This window comes from Coloeus monedula (genome assembly GCF_965178545.1).
Source record: "Coloeus monedula genome assembly, chromosome: 5".
NCBI lineage: Eukaryota > Metazoa > Chordata > Aves > Passeriformes > Corvidae > Coloeus > Coloeus monedula.
The window spans coordinates 73308701-73325820 of record NC_138785.1 but is presented as its reverse complement, the minus strand read 5'-3'; the positions used below and the strand labels follow the sequence as shown (position 1 = coordinate 73325820).

General features: G+C 69.2%; 3 protein-coding genes across 4 annotated transcripts; 2 read left to right on the top strand and 1 right to left on the bottom strand.

Moving 5' to 3' along the window:
- Positions 1 to 71: 71 nt before the first annotated feature.
- RTKN (rhotekin) lies at positions 72 to 7301 on the bottom strand (the record flags this gene model as incomplete). 2 transcript variants are annotated; one of them, XM_082281708.1, is made up of 13 exons in its annotated part: positions 7090 to 7301; positions 5530 to 5723; positions 4990 to 5051; positions 4785 to 4838; positions 4586 to 4703; positions 3804 to 4028; positions 3475 to 3569; positions 2969 to 3075; positions 1742 to 1873; positions 1344 to 1509; positions 796 to 900; positions 513 to 615; positions 72 to 204 (listed from the first exon to the last, which is right to left on the bottom strand). In XM_082281708.1, exons 1-13 carry the CDS (start codon positions 7171 to 7173, stop codon positions 198 to 200), a joined length of 1452 nt encoding a protein of 483 aa, XP_082137834.1. In that variant the 5' UTR covers positions 7174 to 7301. The 2 variants fall into 2 exon arrangements, with proteins under 2 accessions (XP_082137834.1, XP_082137835.1); XM_082281709.1 differs by lacking the exon at positions 72 to 204 and having other exon boundaries at positions 509 to 615.
- A 4347-nt stretch (positions 7302 to 11648) lies between these two features.
- INO80B (INO80 complex subunit B) lies at positions 11649 to 14070 on the top strand. The gene is made up of 5 exons (XM_082281784.1): positions 11649 to 11711; positions 11818 to 12001; positions 12169 to 12290; positions 12472 to 12683; positions 13115 to 14070. The coding sequence occupies exons 1-5, from the start codon at positions 11666 to 11668 to the stop codon at positions 13577 to 13579; spliced, it is 1029 nt and encodes a 342-aa protein (XP_082137910.1). The 5' UTR covers positions 11649 to 11665; the 3' UTR covers positions 13580 to 14070.
- A 746-nt stretch (positions 14071 to 14816) lies between these two features.
- Positions 14817 to 16951, top strand: WBP1 (WW domain binding protein 1). Its single transcript, XM_082281970.1, has 4 exons — positions 14817 to 14951; positions 15019 to 15121; positions 15509 to 15670; positions 16140 to 16951. Exons 1-4 carry the CDS (start codon positions 14889 to 14891, stop codon positions 16694 to 16696), a joined length of 885 nt encoding a protein of 294 aa, XP_082138096.1. The 5' UTR covers positions 14817 to 14888; the 3' UTR covers positions 16697 to 16951.
- Positions 16952 to 17120: the final 169 nt, after the last annotated feature.

The window sequence follows — 17120 nt, the reverse complement described above, 5'->3', positions numbered from 1 at the left end:
GGGGGCCCCCCCGGCCCTTCAGGGTGCTGAGCCGGGCATCGAGGGACAGGGTGCGGGGGCGGCCCCGGCGGGGGGGGCTGGGGCTGCGCAGGGGGGGCCCCTCGAACAGCGACAGCCACGGGGGCGAGCCCGGCGCTTGGGGACCCCCCCGGTGCCGCGTCAGGATGTCGGTCACCGCCACGATGTCATCGGAGGGGTCAATAGCTGGGGGGAAGGGGAAAGGGGGGGTCACAGGGGGGTCAGGGGCATCCCCAGACCCCCCCAAACCCCCGGCTGCTGTGCCGTGGGGTGGGGGCTGTGAATGGCCCCCCCATTACACCCAGTGCCACCCCAGCCCCCCATGGATGCCCCACAGCCCTCACAGGTAGTGGTGGGGGTTTGGGGGTCCCTTCGCTGCTCCCCCCCCCCCCACCCCCAGTCCTCACGGCCATCCTGGGGGTGCTGTGGCAGTGGGGGGGGGCTGTGTGTGGCTCTGTCTCGGGGCCCCCCCGTGTCCCCCCCCCCCCCATCACCTGTCGCTGTAGTAGGAGCTGAGCAGCGCCCGGATCTCGGCCGAGACGTTCTCCTGCAGCAGGAGCCCCTCGCCCGGGGGGGTCCCGGGGGGGCCCGGCGGGGCTGGGGGGGGGCGCGGGAGAGGGGTGGCAGAGCGGCAGGGGCGGGGGGAAAGAAATGGGGCGGGGGGGTACAGAGCGGGGGGGACAGCGAGAAGAGCAGCGTTAGGGAGCGAGCAGAGAGCAGAGAGGGGGAGACAGAGCAGAGCCCCCCCAGAGAGACCCCCCCCCCGACCCCACTCACCCGTCTGGTGGTAGAGTGAGCCCTGGGGGGGCAGCGGGGCCGGGGGGCGGCGCGGGGGAGGCTCCTCGATCCGCATCAGCTCCTCACAGCACTGCTTCCACTGGGCTGCGGGAGCGGGGACAATGGGGGGGCCGTGGGACGGAGCCCCCCGGGATCCAGGTGCTCCCGAGACGGGGAGTGAGCTGGGATTGGGATTGCAGTGGGATGGGGGTTCCGTTGCATGGGGTCAGCTCGGGATGGGGGTCTCACGGGGATGGGGGTGCTCTCAGGACTGGGGTCCCACGGGGTTGGAGGTCCTGTAGGGGGGTCCCGCAGGGATGGGTCCCACAGGGATGGTCTGGGGTCTTGCCAGGGTGGGAATCCCACAGGATGAGGGGGTCCCACTGGGCTGGGGGTCCTTTAACAACGGGGATCCCACTGGGACAGGGTCCCACCAAGGTGGAGGGTCCCACAGGGCTGGGAGATCCCGCAGGGATGGGAGGGGGTGTCCCAAAGGGATGATGGGCGTTCCCGCAGATCTGGGGGGCATCCTTGGGGTCCCGGCTCACCCAAGTCGTAGAGGTGCTGCCCGAAGGCTTCGAGCCAGCGCTGGGCCTCGGCCACGCTCTCGGCCACCAGCGTGTGCGTCACCTCCTCCCCGCCCAGCCGGTTGGTGACGGCCACCCCGGGGGGCTGCCCGCGGCCCCCCGACTCCACCGCGCGCACCCGCGTGTCCTGCGGCACCGGGACACCTTGGACCCCGCAGCCCCACAGCCCCCCCAGAACACCCCATAAACCTCCAACCACCCAGAGCCCCCCACAGCCCCCTTTGCTCCCGCTACCCACTCCCTCCATGTGCCCCACATCCCCCATACCCACCCCCCATAACCCCATAGTCCCCATAACCCCCACAGCCCTCCGTGCCCCCCATAGCCCCCCACCCCCGTGCCCCCCGTGTCCCCCACACCTTGGTGACAGCGATGGTGAGTCTGGGCTCCTGCCCGGCCTCGGCCTCGCCGGCGCTGCCGTAGCAGAGCAGCCCCGGGCCCCGCAGGACGCAGAACAAGGGGGGCCCGCTCGGCCCCTCAGCCCCTGGCGCCTGCAGTGAGACCCCCGGAGCCGTCAGCACCCGCGGGTGACCAGAGTGCCCCCCGATTCTGTACCCAGCACAGGGATCCCCCCAGCTCCAGCCCCACCAGTCCAGAGCCCCTGGTGGGGATGGACGAGAGCTGTCACCACCCATCCTGTCCCCAGCTCTGTCCCCATTCTCATCCCAACCCATTCCCATCCCCTGTCCCTGTTCTTGTCCCTTCCCATCTCCGTCCTACCCTTGTGTCTGTCCCTGTTCTTGTTCCCATGCACGTCACTGTCCTCATCCCATTCCTCTCTGTCTGACCACATTCCATGCCCATCTTTGTCCCCATCCCTGTCCTGTTCTCATCCTTGTCCCCATCTCTCTACCCACCCCCGTTCCCCCTTATCTGTGTCCCCATATCCATCCTTCTATCCCACCCCTTTCCCATGCCCAATCCCATTCCCCTACTGCAGCCACCGGGTCCCAGTTACCACAGGGGTGTTGATATGTCCCATCCCTCTATCCCATTCCCAATCCCATTCCCTCTATCCCGTTCCCTCACCGGTAGCCACAGGGTCCCCGTTATTGTGGGGATGTTTACGCAGCTCATCCCTCTATCCCATCCCTATATCCCATCCTTCTGTCCTATTCCTCTATCCCATTCCCATATCCCATTTCTCTATCCCATCCCTCTATCCCATCCCTATATCCCATCCTTCTGTCCTATTCCTCTATCCCATTCCTATATCCCATTTCTCTATCCCATCCCTCTATCCCACTTCTCTATCCCATCCCTATATCTCATCCCTATATCCCATTTCTCTCTCCCAGCCCTCTATCCCATTCCTATATCCCATCCCTCTATCCCATCCCTATATTCCATCCCTACATCCCATTCCTCTATCCCACCCCTCTCCCCCATTCCCCATCCCACCCCTGTCTCTCATTCCCAATCTCATTCCCGATCCCATTCCCGGTGCCGTTCCCGTCCCTCACCTGCAGCCGCAGGGTCCCTGTTCCCACCGGGATGTTAACACATCCCATCCCTCTATCCCACCCCTCTCTGCCGTTCCCGGTGCCGTTCCCGGTGCCGTTCCCGGTGCCGTTCCCGTCCCTCACCTGCAGCCGCAGGGTCCCGGTCGCCGCGGCGGTGTCCATGCAGCTCGGCCTGGCCGCCAGGCGGCAGCACATGCGCCCATACAGGGGCACCCAGCAGGGGCTCTGCTCTGGGGGGGGACACGGGGGGACAGGGGGGGACATGGAGGGGCTGGGAGGGACCCCCACACCGACCCCAAGCCCTCCCAGCAGTGGCTCTGCTCTGGGAAGGGGACACATGAGGGTCTTGGGGGTTGAGAGGGATCCCCAAACCCCAAAAGGAGCCCAGACCCACCTCCTCCTCTTGCCAGGAGCCCCGTTCACCTAGACGCCAAACCCCACCCACACCCTTTCAGGACCCCAAGATCTCCCTCTCCACCCTGTCAGGACCCCCAGACCCTTCTCCATCTGTCCCAGCCCCGTTCCCCGTGTTATGGGGTACCATGGGGTGCTGTGGGGTGTTACAGGGTGGTTACGGGGTGTTAACGGGTGCCATGGGGTGTTTTGGGGTGCCGTGGGGCCCCACTGACCGTCGGCGGCGACGACGAGGTCGTGGGTGCGGAACCCGTCGTGCACCTGCGCCAGGGACAGCGCGGCGTGGGCCAGGAGCTGGAATTGGGGACACCTGGGGGACAACGGGGGGGTCAGGGGGACACTGCGGGGGGTCTTGGGGGGTACAGGGGGTGTGTGCACCGGGGACACCCGGGGGACACCATGAGGGGGTCAGGGGGGTGCCATGGGGAGGTGGAAGGGGTCTGTGGGGGGTCGGGGAGGATGGGGGGGTTTGGGGGCACAGGGGGGACATGGGGCACACACGGGGGGGGTGGGGGTGTACCGGGGGGATCTCGGGGGTACTCACGGGACGCCTGGGGGTGGCAGCAGCAGTGCCCCGGTGCCGCCGGTGCCCGGGGGGCTGCCGGGCCCCCCCTCCATGGCCGCCCGTGCCCGGCGCCCGGAGGAGCGGCCCAGGGAGGTGCTGAGGCGCGTGGCCAGCTTTTTGGGGGTGCTGCCCTGCGCCCCCCCGCCGGGCAGCCCGGCGCTGTACAGCTCCACCTTCAGCTCGAAATCGGGGCTCGCCTCGGAGCTGGGGGGCACAGCGGGGTCAGCGAGAGCAGGGGACACCCCCACGGACACCCCACGGACAGTGGGGTCACCGACGGGGGGGGTCCCAGAGGGGAGGTGTGGGGCAGGGGTCCCTCCCAAGGGTGGGCAGGGGTCCCCAGGGAGGGGCAGAGGAGGGCAGGGGTCACCCTCCGAAGTGGTCAGAGGTCCCCAGAGTGGGGTCAGGGGTCCCCTGGAGGGAGGCAGATGAGGGTGGGGCTCCCCAAGGGGGGTTTGGTGGTGGCAGAGGTCCCTGGTGGGGGGGAGAACCAGAGTGATCTGGGGTCCCATGGGGGGTGTCAGTGTCCCTGGGGGGGTGTGGAGGTGATCAGGGGTCCCAAAGGTGCGGGGGGGGTCTCAGGGGTCCTGTGGGGTGGGTTGGGGGTCCCATGGGAGGGATCAGGGATCCCATGGGGGCTTATTGGGGTGGCCAGGGGCCCCATAGAGAAGCTGAGGGGGGGATGTGGGGGTGTCGAGGGTCCCATAGGGGGGTCCCAGGGAGGAGTGTGAGGGTGTCGGGGGTCCCGTGCCCCCCCTCACAAGAGCACGGCGCCCTCGAAGCAGATGTCAGTGAGGGTTCGGTCCACCAGCACCGTGGGGGTGTCGTGGATCTCGGCCCCCACCTGCAGCAGCAGGAACACGGCGCAGCGGTGCAGCTCTGGGGGGGCACTGGGGATCAGGGGGGGTCACAGAGGGGGTCACAGGGAAAAGGGGGGACCCCCAGCACCCCAACACTCACCCCCCTTGTTCCTGAAGTACTCGGTGTCCTTCCACATCAGCGGGATGCGCAAATCTGGGGTGGCGGGGCGTGAGGGGGGTAAGACCCCCTGCGACACCCCCAGACCCCCCACCAAAAATGCACACGGTGCCCCAGGGCGGGCAGGCAGAGAGGATGGGGTCCCCCCTCCCCAGAACCCCCCCGGGGACCCCCGGCCCCCCCATACCTGAGATGCAGACAGTGCCCCGGCACGGCACCCGCTCAGCCCCGGGCCCGGCGTCCGAGGGGCTGCGGGGGCACGGCAGGGGGTCAGCAAAGCTCCCCCCAGGTTTTTGGGGTGCTCCCCCCAGCTTTGGGGTGGCTCCTGCCACCTCACCCCCACAGCTGTGCTCTCCTGCGTTCCCCAATTCCCCCCAAATTTCGGGGTGTCCCTCACCCACAGGGTCCCTCATCCCACCCTCTGCGTTTTAGGGGTCCCCTCACTGCCACGTCCCCGGTGTTCCCCCCCAGGTTTCGGGGTGTCCCTCACCACCGCAACCCCCACGAGGTCCTCAAACCCCCTCCCCAGATTTTGGGGACCCTCCCCACCACACCCTCCATGGGGTCCCCCATTCCTTCCCCCCCCCGCATTTTGGGGTGCCCCTCACCACCCTGTGGGCTCCTCCATTCCCCCTCCAATTTCGGGGCTCCATAGGGCACCTTCTGCAGCTTTGAGCGTCCCTTGGGGTACCCAATGCCCTCCCCCATCATTTTTGGGGTCCCTCACCGCCGGGCCCCCCTCAGCCGAGCCTCCTGGCGCCGCTGCAGCTCCCCCCCCGCCGCGACCACCCTGGCATCGCACAGCACCAGGGTCTTGGTGGTCTCCAGCGCCTGCTCGGGGCGGCTGCAGGCGGGGAGCAGCCGCCGGGCCCCCTCCCGCACCCGCAGCGCCCGCTCCAGAGCCCGCTGCAGCTCCGGCTCCTGCGAACGGGGCACATTTGGGGGGGTCGGGGGAGCCCAAAACCCCTCCCGCACCCGCAGCGCCCGCTCCAGAGCCCGCTCCTGTGAACGGGGCACATTGGGGGGGGTCAGGGGGAGCCCCAAAACCCCTCTCGCTCCCACAGCAGCTCTGGATCCTGAGAACAGGGCACATTTGGGGGGTCAGGCGGGTCCCAAAACCCCTCCCATACCCACAGCAGCTCCAGCTCCTCCCCACATTTGGGGTTTGGGAGGGTCCGGGGGGGATTGGGGGGCTGGAGGCACCTGCTGGGTATAGGGGACCCAAGCACCCCACAAACCACGTCCCCCCGGGGGTCCCGGCCATGCACAGGGGTGCCAGCCCTACACACACGGGAGGGGGGGTCCCACACTCGTTTGGGGGTCTCAGCCCTGCCCTTACGAGGTCCCGATGGTGCATCCCTGGTGGTCCCTGTGGCATTAGGGGTCCCAGCTGCACCCACACATCGTGCACCCCATAGATTTACCAGGCACCCCACAAACACGTCGTGTACCCCACAGATTTATCAGGAACCCCGTGGACACATCATGTACCCCACGGGGAATCCGTGAACCCCAAAAGCAGACCGTGCACCCCACAAACACCTTATGGACCCCACTGCAGAGCCACGCACCCCACGGATCCAGCGTGCACCCCATCGGTTTACGAGGCACCCCACAAATTATTCCTGCACCCCACGGGGGAACCGTGCACCCCACAAACACACTGTGCACCCCATAAAGGAACCACGTGCCCTACAGATCCATCGTGCACCCCGCGGGGGAGCTGTGCACCCCAAAGGCAGGCCACGCACCCCACAAACTCATCCAGCACCCCCTAGGGGAACCATGCACCCCACAGATCCATCCTGAACCCTACGGGGGAACCACTCGCCCCACGGATTTACCGCGCACCCCACAAACACATCCCGCACCCCATAAACCCCTCAGCACCCCCCCAAAACACCCGATTCCCTCCACCGACCTCCCTCAACCCCACAACTCCTTCCCGGTACCTCCTGCTCCTCCATCCCGATCCTAATCCCGATCCCGATCCCGCCCCTGCCGTCGTCCCCCCCACCCCCCTCCAGTGACGTCATCACCTATAAATAACCCCCCGCGAGAAACAGGGGGAGCGGGACCACCCCAAAATCCCCCCTCTCGTGGTTTTGGGGGTTCATGAGGGGGTGAATCCCATGGGATGAGGAGCGCACTCCATCTTCCCGGGACCCCCGGGACCCCCCGGAACACCCGGACCCCGGGAAACCCGGGGTCCGGGTGTTCCGGGGGGTCCCGGGGGATCGCGGATTTGGAGTCGGGGGAGGGGAAGGGGGTCCCCCAAAATTCCCACCTGGATGCTGGCGGCGATCTGGCGGATGTAGAGCATGTTGAGATCCTCCAGGATCCGCAGCCGGCGGCCCCCCCCCACCTCCATCGGGACCCCCGGAACCCCCCCAGCTATTTTGGGGGGTCCCCCCAAAGCCCCCCAAGGGGGTCCCGCCGCATCCAGCGCTGGGGTGTAGTGGGGGCACCCCCCCCACCCACACACACACACCGAGGTGGCTGCGGGGAGAAAAGGGGGGTTTTATGGCCTTCCCCGTGGGAATTTGGGGGGTCCCCCACGTGTTTGGGGGGGCCGTCCCTGGAATCTGGGAGGGGGGGGGAGCGTCCACGTTGTTTGGCTTCCCCAAATCGCCGCCCCCTCCCAGGGAACAAGGGGGGAACTGTGCGGGAAAGGGCAGCGGGGGCGGGGGGGACGGGAGGGGCGGGGGGGTTGGGATGGGGTGGGCTGGGTTTGGGGTGCAGGGAGGGGTGGATGAATTTGGGGGGCAAGAAGGGGAAGGTTTTGGGGTGCGGGTAGAGGATATGGCGGGCGGGCAAGGGAAGAGATAGGGGGAAGGGTTTGGGGTGCAGGGGAGGGGGATAAGGGGTCAGGGAAGGGGTGCAGGGGCAAGGTGGGGTGCAAAGGATGGGGGATGGGGGTCAGGAAGGGGTGCAGGGATGAGATCTGGGGTGCGGGGAGAGGAGGGGGTGCAGGGACTGGATACGGGGGGAAGGATGGGGTGCAGGCTTTGGGGACATAATGGGGCAGGGTTTGGGGTGCAGGGGGGGGGATTAGGGGCAGGGAGGGAGTGCAGGGTTTGGGGTGCAGGGCACAAGGGGAGGGGTGGAGAAAATGAGGTGCGGGAGACAAGATGGAGTGTGGGGATGGGAAAGGAGGGGCAGGGTTTTGGGGGGCAGGGAAGAGATTAGGGGAGCAGGAGAGGGTGCAGGGGGCAAGATGGGGTGCAGGGTTTGGGGTGCAGAGAGGGGATAAGGGATGCGGGGGAGGGGAGACGAGCTGGGGGGCGGGGAAGGGGTGCAGGGAGAGGATGGGGTGCAGGGGACGGGGCGCAGGACAAAGGGTTCCAGGGTTTGGGGCGCAGGACACAAGACGGGGTGCGGGGTTTGGGGTGCAGGGGACGGGAGACAGGACAAGGGGTGCAGGCAGAGGACGGGGTGCAAGGTTCGCGGTGCGGGGGCGGGACGGGGGGTGCCGGGGTCAGGGTGCAGAGCCTGGGGGTGCCGGGGACGGGAAAAGGGGTGAGGGAAGGGGGGACACAACGGCCTGGGGGTGCGGAACGGGGCTCGGGGAACGGCACTGGGGGAGGGGGTGGTGGGAGGCGTGGGAGGAGTAGACGAGGTCCCGTGCGGGGGAGACGGGGAGCGGAGCCCCCGTAGGAACCGGCACCGGGACCCCTTCCTCCCCCACGCCCCCCGCGCCCCCCACCCCCGGCGCAGCGCTGCCCCCCATTCCCGGTACCTCCGGCCGCTCTCGCTCCGCCGCGATCGCGCACAGGAAGCGGCGGCCGCCCCCGCCCCATGTCCCGCCCCGTGTCCCCCATTCCCCGTGTCCCCCCCCGCTTCTCCCAGGAGCCGCCTCCGTGTCCCCCCCGCCCCCCCCCGCGGGGCTCCGGGACACCGGGAGTGGGCGGGGGGCGCCCCCTGCTGGGGGGAAAAGCGCGGTGCGGGTGGGGCGGGACCCTCCCCCCGGGGGCGCCGGGATTGCCCCAGCTGGACCGGGACCCTCCGTGTGCAGCCGGTACCGGGGGACTGCGACCCCCCCACGATGCCCCCCCCCGAGTGAACCGAGACTTCTCGAGATACACCGGGACCTCCCCAAAGCGCACCGGGATGGCCTCAAATGCACCGGGACGACCCCCGAGGGCACCGAGACACCCCCGAGTAACCCGGGAGCCCCCCCAGGCGAGCCCGGACCCGCCAAGTGCGGTTGGTACTGACAGACCGGGACCCCCCGTATTCACCGGACCCCCCCCCCCAAGTGTACCGGGAGCCCTCAAAATGCACCAGATCCACCCCAGGATGCACCGGAACCCCCCCAAATGCACTGGGATCCCCCAGGATGCATCGGGACTCCCCAGCTGCACCGGGACCCCCCGAGTGTGGGTGTACCAGGTGAACTGGGAACCCCCCCAGTACACCAGGACCCCTCAGTGGGCAGCTGGGACTGGGTGAACTGGAACCCCCGAACGCACCAAGACCCCCACAGCGCACTGGGACCCCCAAAATGCAGCTGGTACCGGGTGAACTGGGACCCCCAGTATCCACCAAGATCCTCCCGGGAACTGGGACCCCCAGAAAGATGCCAGGACCCCACCCATACGCACTGGGCCCCCCAAACGCAGCTGGTTTGGGCTGAACCAGGAGCCCCCAAATGAACCAGGACCCCCCAAGTGCCCCGTGTCCCCTGGACGCCCTGTCCCTCTGTGCCACCTGCCCGCGCCCCCTCCCCGGCATCGCGAGCCGCCCCAGCCGCCCTGTCCCCTCCCCGACCCCCAGTCCCACCCAGTCTCTCCCAGTCCTCCCAGTCCCCCTCCCCGTCGGGTGCCGGGGGCGCGGGCGCTTCCCGCTGTGCCGGATCCCACCGGAATTCCCGGCTGGGCCGGGGCAGCGGGACGGGCCGGGGGGCCCGGGGGGCAGGGAGCGGCCGCCCCCGTGGCCTCGTGCCCGGGCTGATCCCGCTGCTCCCGGTGCTCCCGTACCTGCGAGGCCGGGGCCGGGGGGCAGCAGCGGCCCCGGCGCAGTTCCATGTCCAGCGCTGACCCCCGCGCCACCGTGGCGCGGCTGCGCTCGTCCCGCCGGAACATGGGCGGGGGTCCCGGGGGATCCGGAGGGTCCGAGGTTTCTGGAGGGTCCCGGCACTCCCGGGGGTCTTGGGGGATCCCGGGCTCCGGAGCCTTTCGAGGGGTCCGGGAAGTCTCGGGGGGCCCCAATGCGCCGGAGCCTTGGGGGGGGGGGGTGGGTCCCGGTGTTCCCGGTGTTCCAGGTGGTGCCGGTCCTATGGAGCTTTCCGGGAGATCCCGGCGGAGTCTCGCGGGGTCCCCGCGCTCCGAGGGGTCCCGGGGTCTGAAGCTTTCGGGGGTTCCCGAGGTCCCCGTGGTCCGGGGCTTCCCGGCGGTCCCTGTGCTCCGGGAGCGGGGAGGAGGGTCAAGGGAGTCCCGGGCTCCGAAGCGTTCCCCGGAGCTCGCCCGGGCTCCGGAGCACCTGGGACAGATGGGAGACACCGGGATGCACGGGGGGGAGATCCCGGGATCGCCTCTCCCGGTCCAGCAGAGCTCCGGGATCCCGCGGCGGGGCCGGGGCGGGGAGGGGGGGGGGGGGCAGCGGCGGCGATCGGTGCCGGCGGCTCCTGGCACGGGCGGGACAATGGCCCGGGGCAGCGGCAGCTGCGGGCGGGGGGCGGGGGTGTCTCTGTGTGTGTGGCGGGGTGTGACATCTCCGTGCGGGTGTGACATCGCCGTGCGTGTGCGCCGGTGTCGCGGACACGGGAGGGCACGGGAGGGCACGGAGCTGTCGCGCACGCGGGTGTGCCCACAGGGAATCCCGGAATCCCGGAGCGGTCGGGGTTGGGAAGGACCCTCTGGAGACGTGCCAGTCCTACCCCCCGCCCAGGCGGTGCCATCTGGAGAGGTGACACACGGCCGGGTGACCTGTCCCAGGGCTTGGCCCCTCCGTGGGGAGCAGCTCTGCCTCGTGCTGAGCTGGGATTTGTGTTTGGTTCGTGGCCGAACCTCCTGGGCACCATCCTGACACCCCGGGGAGAGATTTGTGGGGCTGGGTGGGGATTTTGCGCGGATTGGTGGGATTCCCTGTGAGATGAGTGATATGTGTGAATATTTGAGATATTTGGGTGGGTGTTTGAGGGGTTTGTGTGGGTATTTGGGAGATTTGTGTGGATTGATGAGATTCTCTCTCAGTCTTCTCTCCGGACGAACCAGACCCAGCACCCTCAGCCTGGGAAGTGCTCCAGACCCCAAAGCACCCCCATGGCCTCCTCTGGACGTGCTCAGGAGCTCTCTGGTCCCGAGGAGGCCAGACCTGGACACAGCACTCCAGATGTGCCTCAGCTGGGCAGGCCAGAGGAACAGGACCCTCCCCTGACCTGCTGGCACTGCCCTTCCCGATGTCCCCCGGCATTCCATTGCCCCCAGGACCGCCGGGACCCGCGGCTGGGCGGGAACAGCCTCCCAGGATAGCCAGGACACGCACAGCTCACACCTGTGATCACACCTGGGTATTCACCCTGCGGCTTCGCTCACACCTGCGCAGCTCACACCGGTGTGTTCCCACCTGGGTTCACACACTAACACACACCTGCACGTTCACCCCGTGTGTTCGCCCTGTGGTTTCGCTCACACCTGCACAGTTCACACCTGAGTTCACGCCTGAATTCCTTCACACACCTGGCCCGGGCGGCCCAAAAGCACCGCGGTGGCGGTTTCCCCCCGGGGACAGCGCACCACTTGCCCACTTCAAACATGGCGGCGGCAGCGTCAGCGGCCCCGGGAAGACGGCGGAAGCGAGTCCGGGCGGAAGCGAGTTCGGGCGGAAGCGGGTCCGTCCGGAATTGGGTCCCCCGCAGCCGGATGCGCAGGGCCTGGCGGCGCGGCGCGATGGAGGCCGGCGGCCACGGTGAGAGGGCGCGGGGCCGGGGGTGGTCCGGGGGGGCTGCGGAGTCACTCCCCAGCGGGGCAGGGCCCGCAGGGACCCCTCGCTCACCCTGTGTTCCCTCTCACAGGGCAGGAGGCCGAGGCGGGCGGCCATGGCGGCCACAAGAAGAAACACAAGAAGCACAAGAAAAAGCACAAGAAGCGGCACCACCACGAGGCGGGGCCGCCCCCGGGCCCCGAACCCTCCCGGCAGCCCCGGCTGCGGCTCCGGCTCCGGATCAAGCTGGGAGGGCAGATCCTGGGCACCAAGAGGTGAGGGGAGACCTGGGTGGCGGGGTCTGGGGGGCCGATCCTGGGCACCAAAATGTGCGAGGAGGAGGTGGGAGGCTGGGCCGGGCGTGTTTCCATGTCCGCCCCTAACCGGGACCCCCCTCCCCGGCCTCACCAGCCTCCCCAAACTCCTCTCTCTTCCCACACAGTGTCCCCACGTTCACGGTGGTCCCCGAAGGGCCGCACTCGCCGTCCCCCTCCCCACTGCTGGGAGGGGACGAGGAGGAGCCCAGCGAGGGGGTCCCCATCGAGCAGTACCGGGCCTGGCTGGGTGAGCAGGGGGGCCTGTGGGGGAGGGCAGGAGAAGCCCTGAGGGGGAAATTGTGGGGCTCAGAGGGAGGGCTGGGTGGGGAGGGGGATGCTCTGGATCCCTCTCATGACTCCAGACCAGTGTGACCCCGGCGTGGGGTGACCCCTACGCTCCGTGACTGTTCCCATCCCGGCCCCCCCAGATGAGGACAGCAACCTGGCCCCCTCCCCACTGCCCGAGCTGGACCCCGAGAGCTGCTTCCCTCCCCGCGAGGAGGGGGAGGAGGAGGAAGAGGAGGAGGAGGAAGAAGAGGAGGAGGAGCGGCGCTGGCTGGCAGCCCTCGAGAGGGGGGAGCTGGATGACAACGGCGACATCAAGAGGGAGGTGGACGAGTCCCTCCTGACAGCCCGGCAGGTCAGGGGGCACAGGGGGCTGGGGGCAGGGCTGAGGGGGGCTCTGGGGGCTGCAGAGCTGCTGGCACAGGTCTGGGGAGGGGCTGGAGGGGTTTGGAGACACGGGGACAGGGCTGGAGGGTGCAGGGGCCCCAAAACTGGCAGGGATGGAGGGCTGTGGGGCGCTGCGGGGACACTGGGACAGGGCTGAAGGAAGACTAGGGGCAGACTGAGGGGTTCTGTGGGGCATCATGGACCTTCTGGGTCACGGCTGAGGGAATCCAGGGGCGCTGCAGGGACCCCAGAACTGGTGTGGGGCTGAGCTGGAGGTGTCAGGAGTCCAGACTGGAACCCATGGGGAGCCCTGGAATCGGTGGCGAGCCCGTTTGGAGCCCCCGGAGGTCTCTCAGGCCCCTCCACCCCCACCCTGACTGCCGCCCCGTGCCCCTGCAGCGCGCGCTGCTGCACAAGCAGCAGAGCCAGCCCCTGCTGCAGCTGCCCATGGGCGCCAAGGCCAAGGAGGTGACGGAGGAGATGCGGGAGAAGCGGGAGGAGCGGGCACGACGCCGGCGGCTCCAGGCCGCCCGCAAGGCCGAGGAGAGCAAGAACCAGACCATCGAGCGCCTCACGCGCACGCACAAGGCCAAGGTGAGGGCCCTGCGCGAGCGCCGCGCCCGCCCCGCGCCCTGCCCCGTCGTGCACTACCGCAGCGCTGGCGACGGCATCACCGTGTCCTTCCCCGTGGGGCTGCCGCTGCCGCTGCCCCCCGCCACCGCCCCGCCCGTGCCCCCCGCCCAGCCCTGCGCCGTGCCCGGCTGCCCCAACCCCAAGCGCTACAGCTGCGCCCGCACCGGGCGCCCGCTCTGCAGCCTGAGCTGCTACCAGCGCAACCTGCAGCTGCTGCAGACGCCGGGGTGAGCTCCCCAGAGCGGGCTGCGGGGGGCTACGGACCCTCGCCGGGGGCTGCGGACCCTCCTTAGGGGCTACGGATCCTTTGCCGTGGATACAAAGGGCCAGAACAGCGAGCCGTACGGACATAGGGAGGGCCAGGGGGGTGTCTGGATTCTCCACATGGACACAGAGGGCTGGAAGAGGAACCTGTAGATCCTCCACCGTGGACTTGGAGGACTGTGGGGAGCTCCAGACCTTCCACGTGGAGCTAGAAGGCCAGAACAGGGGGCTTTAAATCCTGTGCCATGGACACCGAGATCCTGACCACTTCACATGGACACAAGGGACCTGGACAGCTGCACTTCGTCACGGACACAGGGGGGGCTCCTCCAAATGGATATGGACAGCGGGGATGTGGAGCTCCAGAGGGCTCCAGCCCCTCTGCCACAGGCACAGAGGGTTGGGGACCCCGGCAGGGACTGGGGGTGGTCCTGAGGGGATAAAGGAGGGCCGTTGGAGGGGCGAGTCCCGGTGTCGCGGGGCTGATTAAAGGCTGTTGGTGAAGGAGCCGTGTATGGGTCTGTTGGGATGGGGGAGACAGCCCGCCCCCCGGGAGCGTTATGGTACAGTCCGGCATCCCTCCGGGACCACTATGGTACAGACCCCACTTCCCCCGGCAGCGCTGTGGAACAGCCCAAGCCAACCTCCCCTACGGTGCATTATGGTCCGCTCCGGGTGGGCGGGGCGTTCTCCGGCAGCGCCCATTGGCGGGGGCGCTGCCCAGGGGAGAGCGGCGATGCTGATTGGTCGGTCGCTCCGCCAATCAGACAGAAGAAGCCCGGCGTACGCGCCCATTGGCAGCGCCGTGCCGAGCGCCCGCCCCGGGGCGGGCCGGGGGCGGCCGCGTTCCCCGTCGGGCTCGGGGTTGGGCCACCATTGGCGAGTATCGTCGTCAGTCAGGGCCTGAGGGCGGTGCTCCGTCTCCGGTTGGTCGCTGCGACCGCCAATCACGGCGGAGGCGGGGCTCGGCCCCTTTGTCTCTGTTGTTGGGCGTGAGGCTCAGGCAGACGGCGCGCCATTGGCTGCAGTCGGGCGGCGGCGCCGGCGCCGATTGGCTGTCGGCTGCGGCGCGGTCGCTGATTGGCTGACGGTGGCCGGGGAGGCGGGATTTCGGGCCGGGCGTGATGGCGGCGGCGGCGGCCCCGGCCCGGGCGGCGACGGCCGCGGGGGCCGCGATGGCGGCGGCGGCGGCGACGGGGCGGCGGCGGCTGCTGCGGGCGGCGGGGGCCGCGGCCGGGCGGGCGCGGGGCCGCGGCGGGCTTTAGGCGGCGGCGCCATGGAGCGGCCCGGGAGCGCCGAGGGGGCCTGGGCCGCGCTGCTGGGCCGGCAGCACCCGCAGGTACCGGGCGGGCCGGGGCGGGGGGGCCGCGCGCGGGGCCGCGGTGACGGTGCGGCCGTGCCCGCAGGCCCGGGAGTTCTGCCCGGGGTTGAACAACCGGCCCTACGTGTGCGAGACCGGGCACTGCTGCGGGGAGAGCGGCTGCTGCACCTACTACTACGAGCTGTGGTGTGAGTGCGGGGGGCTCCGGGAAGAACGGAGGGGATCGGGGGCTTCTGGGAGGGCTGATGGCTTCGGGAGGATCCGGGACTCCGTGGGGGTCCTGCGACTCGCGGAGGTCAGGGGCTCTGTCGGGGCTGGGGCCTCCGTGCGAGTCCTGCAGGAACTGGGGTGGAGGACGGGGACTGCGGGCTCCGAGGAAAATCGGGGCCCCTGGAGCGGTCCTGCGGCTCAGGGGGCCTGGGGGCTCCGAGGTACACTGGAGGCTCAGGAAGAGCTGGGACTCTGGGGGGACTGAGGGTTCTGGGAGGTTCTGGGGGCTGCAGCCGGACCCCCCCGAGGGAATGGGGGATTCGATGTGAGGGTGACCCCCCCGCTCTGCACCCCCGTTCCCGCAGGGTTCTGGCTGCTCTGGACCATCCTGATCCTGCTGAGCTGCTGCTGCGCCTTCCGGCACCGCCGGGCCAAGCTGCGCCTGCAGCAGCAGCAGCGGCAGCGTGAGATCAACCTCATCGCCTACCACGGTGCCTGCCAGTACCCCCCGTCCGTGGGGGACCTCCGTGAGTGAAGGGCTTCTGAATTTCCCCTGTACCCCCTAGTCCCAGCCCCTGCCAGTACCATCCCCCTCCACGGGGGACCTCAGTGCATCGGGACCCGCAGCACCCCACATGTGTCGCCCCCAGTCTCTCGTACCCCACCATCTTCACGGGGGATCTCAGTGAGTCAGGACCCCCCTGTGTCACTCCCCAATACTCTGCCTCCATGATGGACCTCAGTGAGTGCGGGATCCCTGGATCCCCTGCCCCACAGTCCCCCACGTGCACCCCCAGGCCCTGCATCCCCCCCATCCCCCTCCCCACCCCTGCCCCGGGCTGTGCTCTCCAGCTCCATTCCCCACATCCCCCCAGCTCTGCCCTGTGCCATGCTGTGCCCTTCCCCTCCATCTCCATCTCTATCCTCTCGGGGGCCGTTTCCCGGTGCCCGCCCGTGTCCCGGGTGTCTCCCTGACCCTGCCTCTTCCCCCGCCAGGGCTGCTGGCCTCCTTCAAGCTCCCGGCGTACGAGGAAGTGGCGCAGCGCCCCGGGACGCCACCGCCGCCCTACAGCCCCGGGAGCCCCTCGCTGTCCCCCGGCTCCTCCGGGGGCTGCAGCTCCTGCTCGTGCGGCTGCTCCTGCGCCTCCTCCCCCAGCAGCTCCTCGCTCTCGGCACCGGGCACCGACGAGACGGACCCGGAGCCGGGCCTGGGCCCGGGAGGTGGCAGTGGCGGCTGTGATGGTGGCTCCAGCAGCACCGGTGCCAGCTGGGACCTGCCCCCGCCCGAGGAGCCGCCGGCCCACGGGGGCCCTCCCAAACAAGTCCCCCCGGACTTCTGTGAGGCCGAGGGCCGCCCCTGCTCTGACACTGAGAGGGGCGAGGATGGGGGTGGTGGAGCGGCGCTGGGGGGTTGCTCTGGGCGGCACCGACGGCTCACAGGGGATTCAGGCATTGAGGTGGGCCGGGGCCTGGAGGAGGAGGAGGGCGAGCCTGAGGGCTGTGGGGGGCCGGGGGGTGGTGGGGGGCCTGGCTCACCTGTGCTGCCCTTCTGAGCCCCCCACAGGCCCCCCAGCTGGGGTCTGGACTCATCACGGAGCCCCTGGGGGCCCCTCGCTCTGACTGACACCCACCCTGCAGCGTGGTGGGGTCCTGTTGGAGCCCCTTTCCCTCTGAACTGCTTCTGGGGCCTCCCCCATGATCCCGGTGCTGCTGCCTGGGGTGGCCCCATTGCCTGGTGGGTGCCCAAGACCGTGGGGGTGGGTGGTCCCAGCGCATTCTCTCACCATTAAAGAGATGTGGAAGTACCATGGCCCCTTGTGATGACTCCACAGGGAGGGAGCAAAAACATCCCCCCGTGGCACAGGGAGCACCAGTCTGACCTGGGGTCAGCGAAGGGGACATTGTGACACCCTGACATGGGTGGCAAGAGGCCACAGTCACAGAGGTTTATTGCAGGGGAAGCAGGGGGGCTCTGGC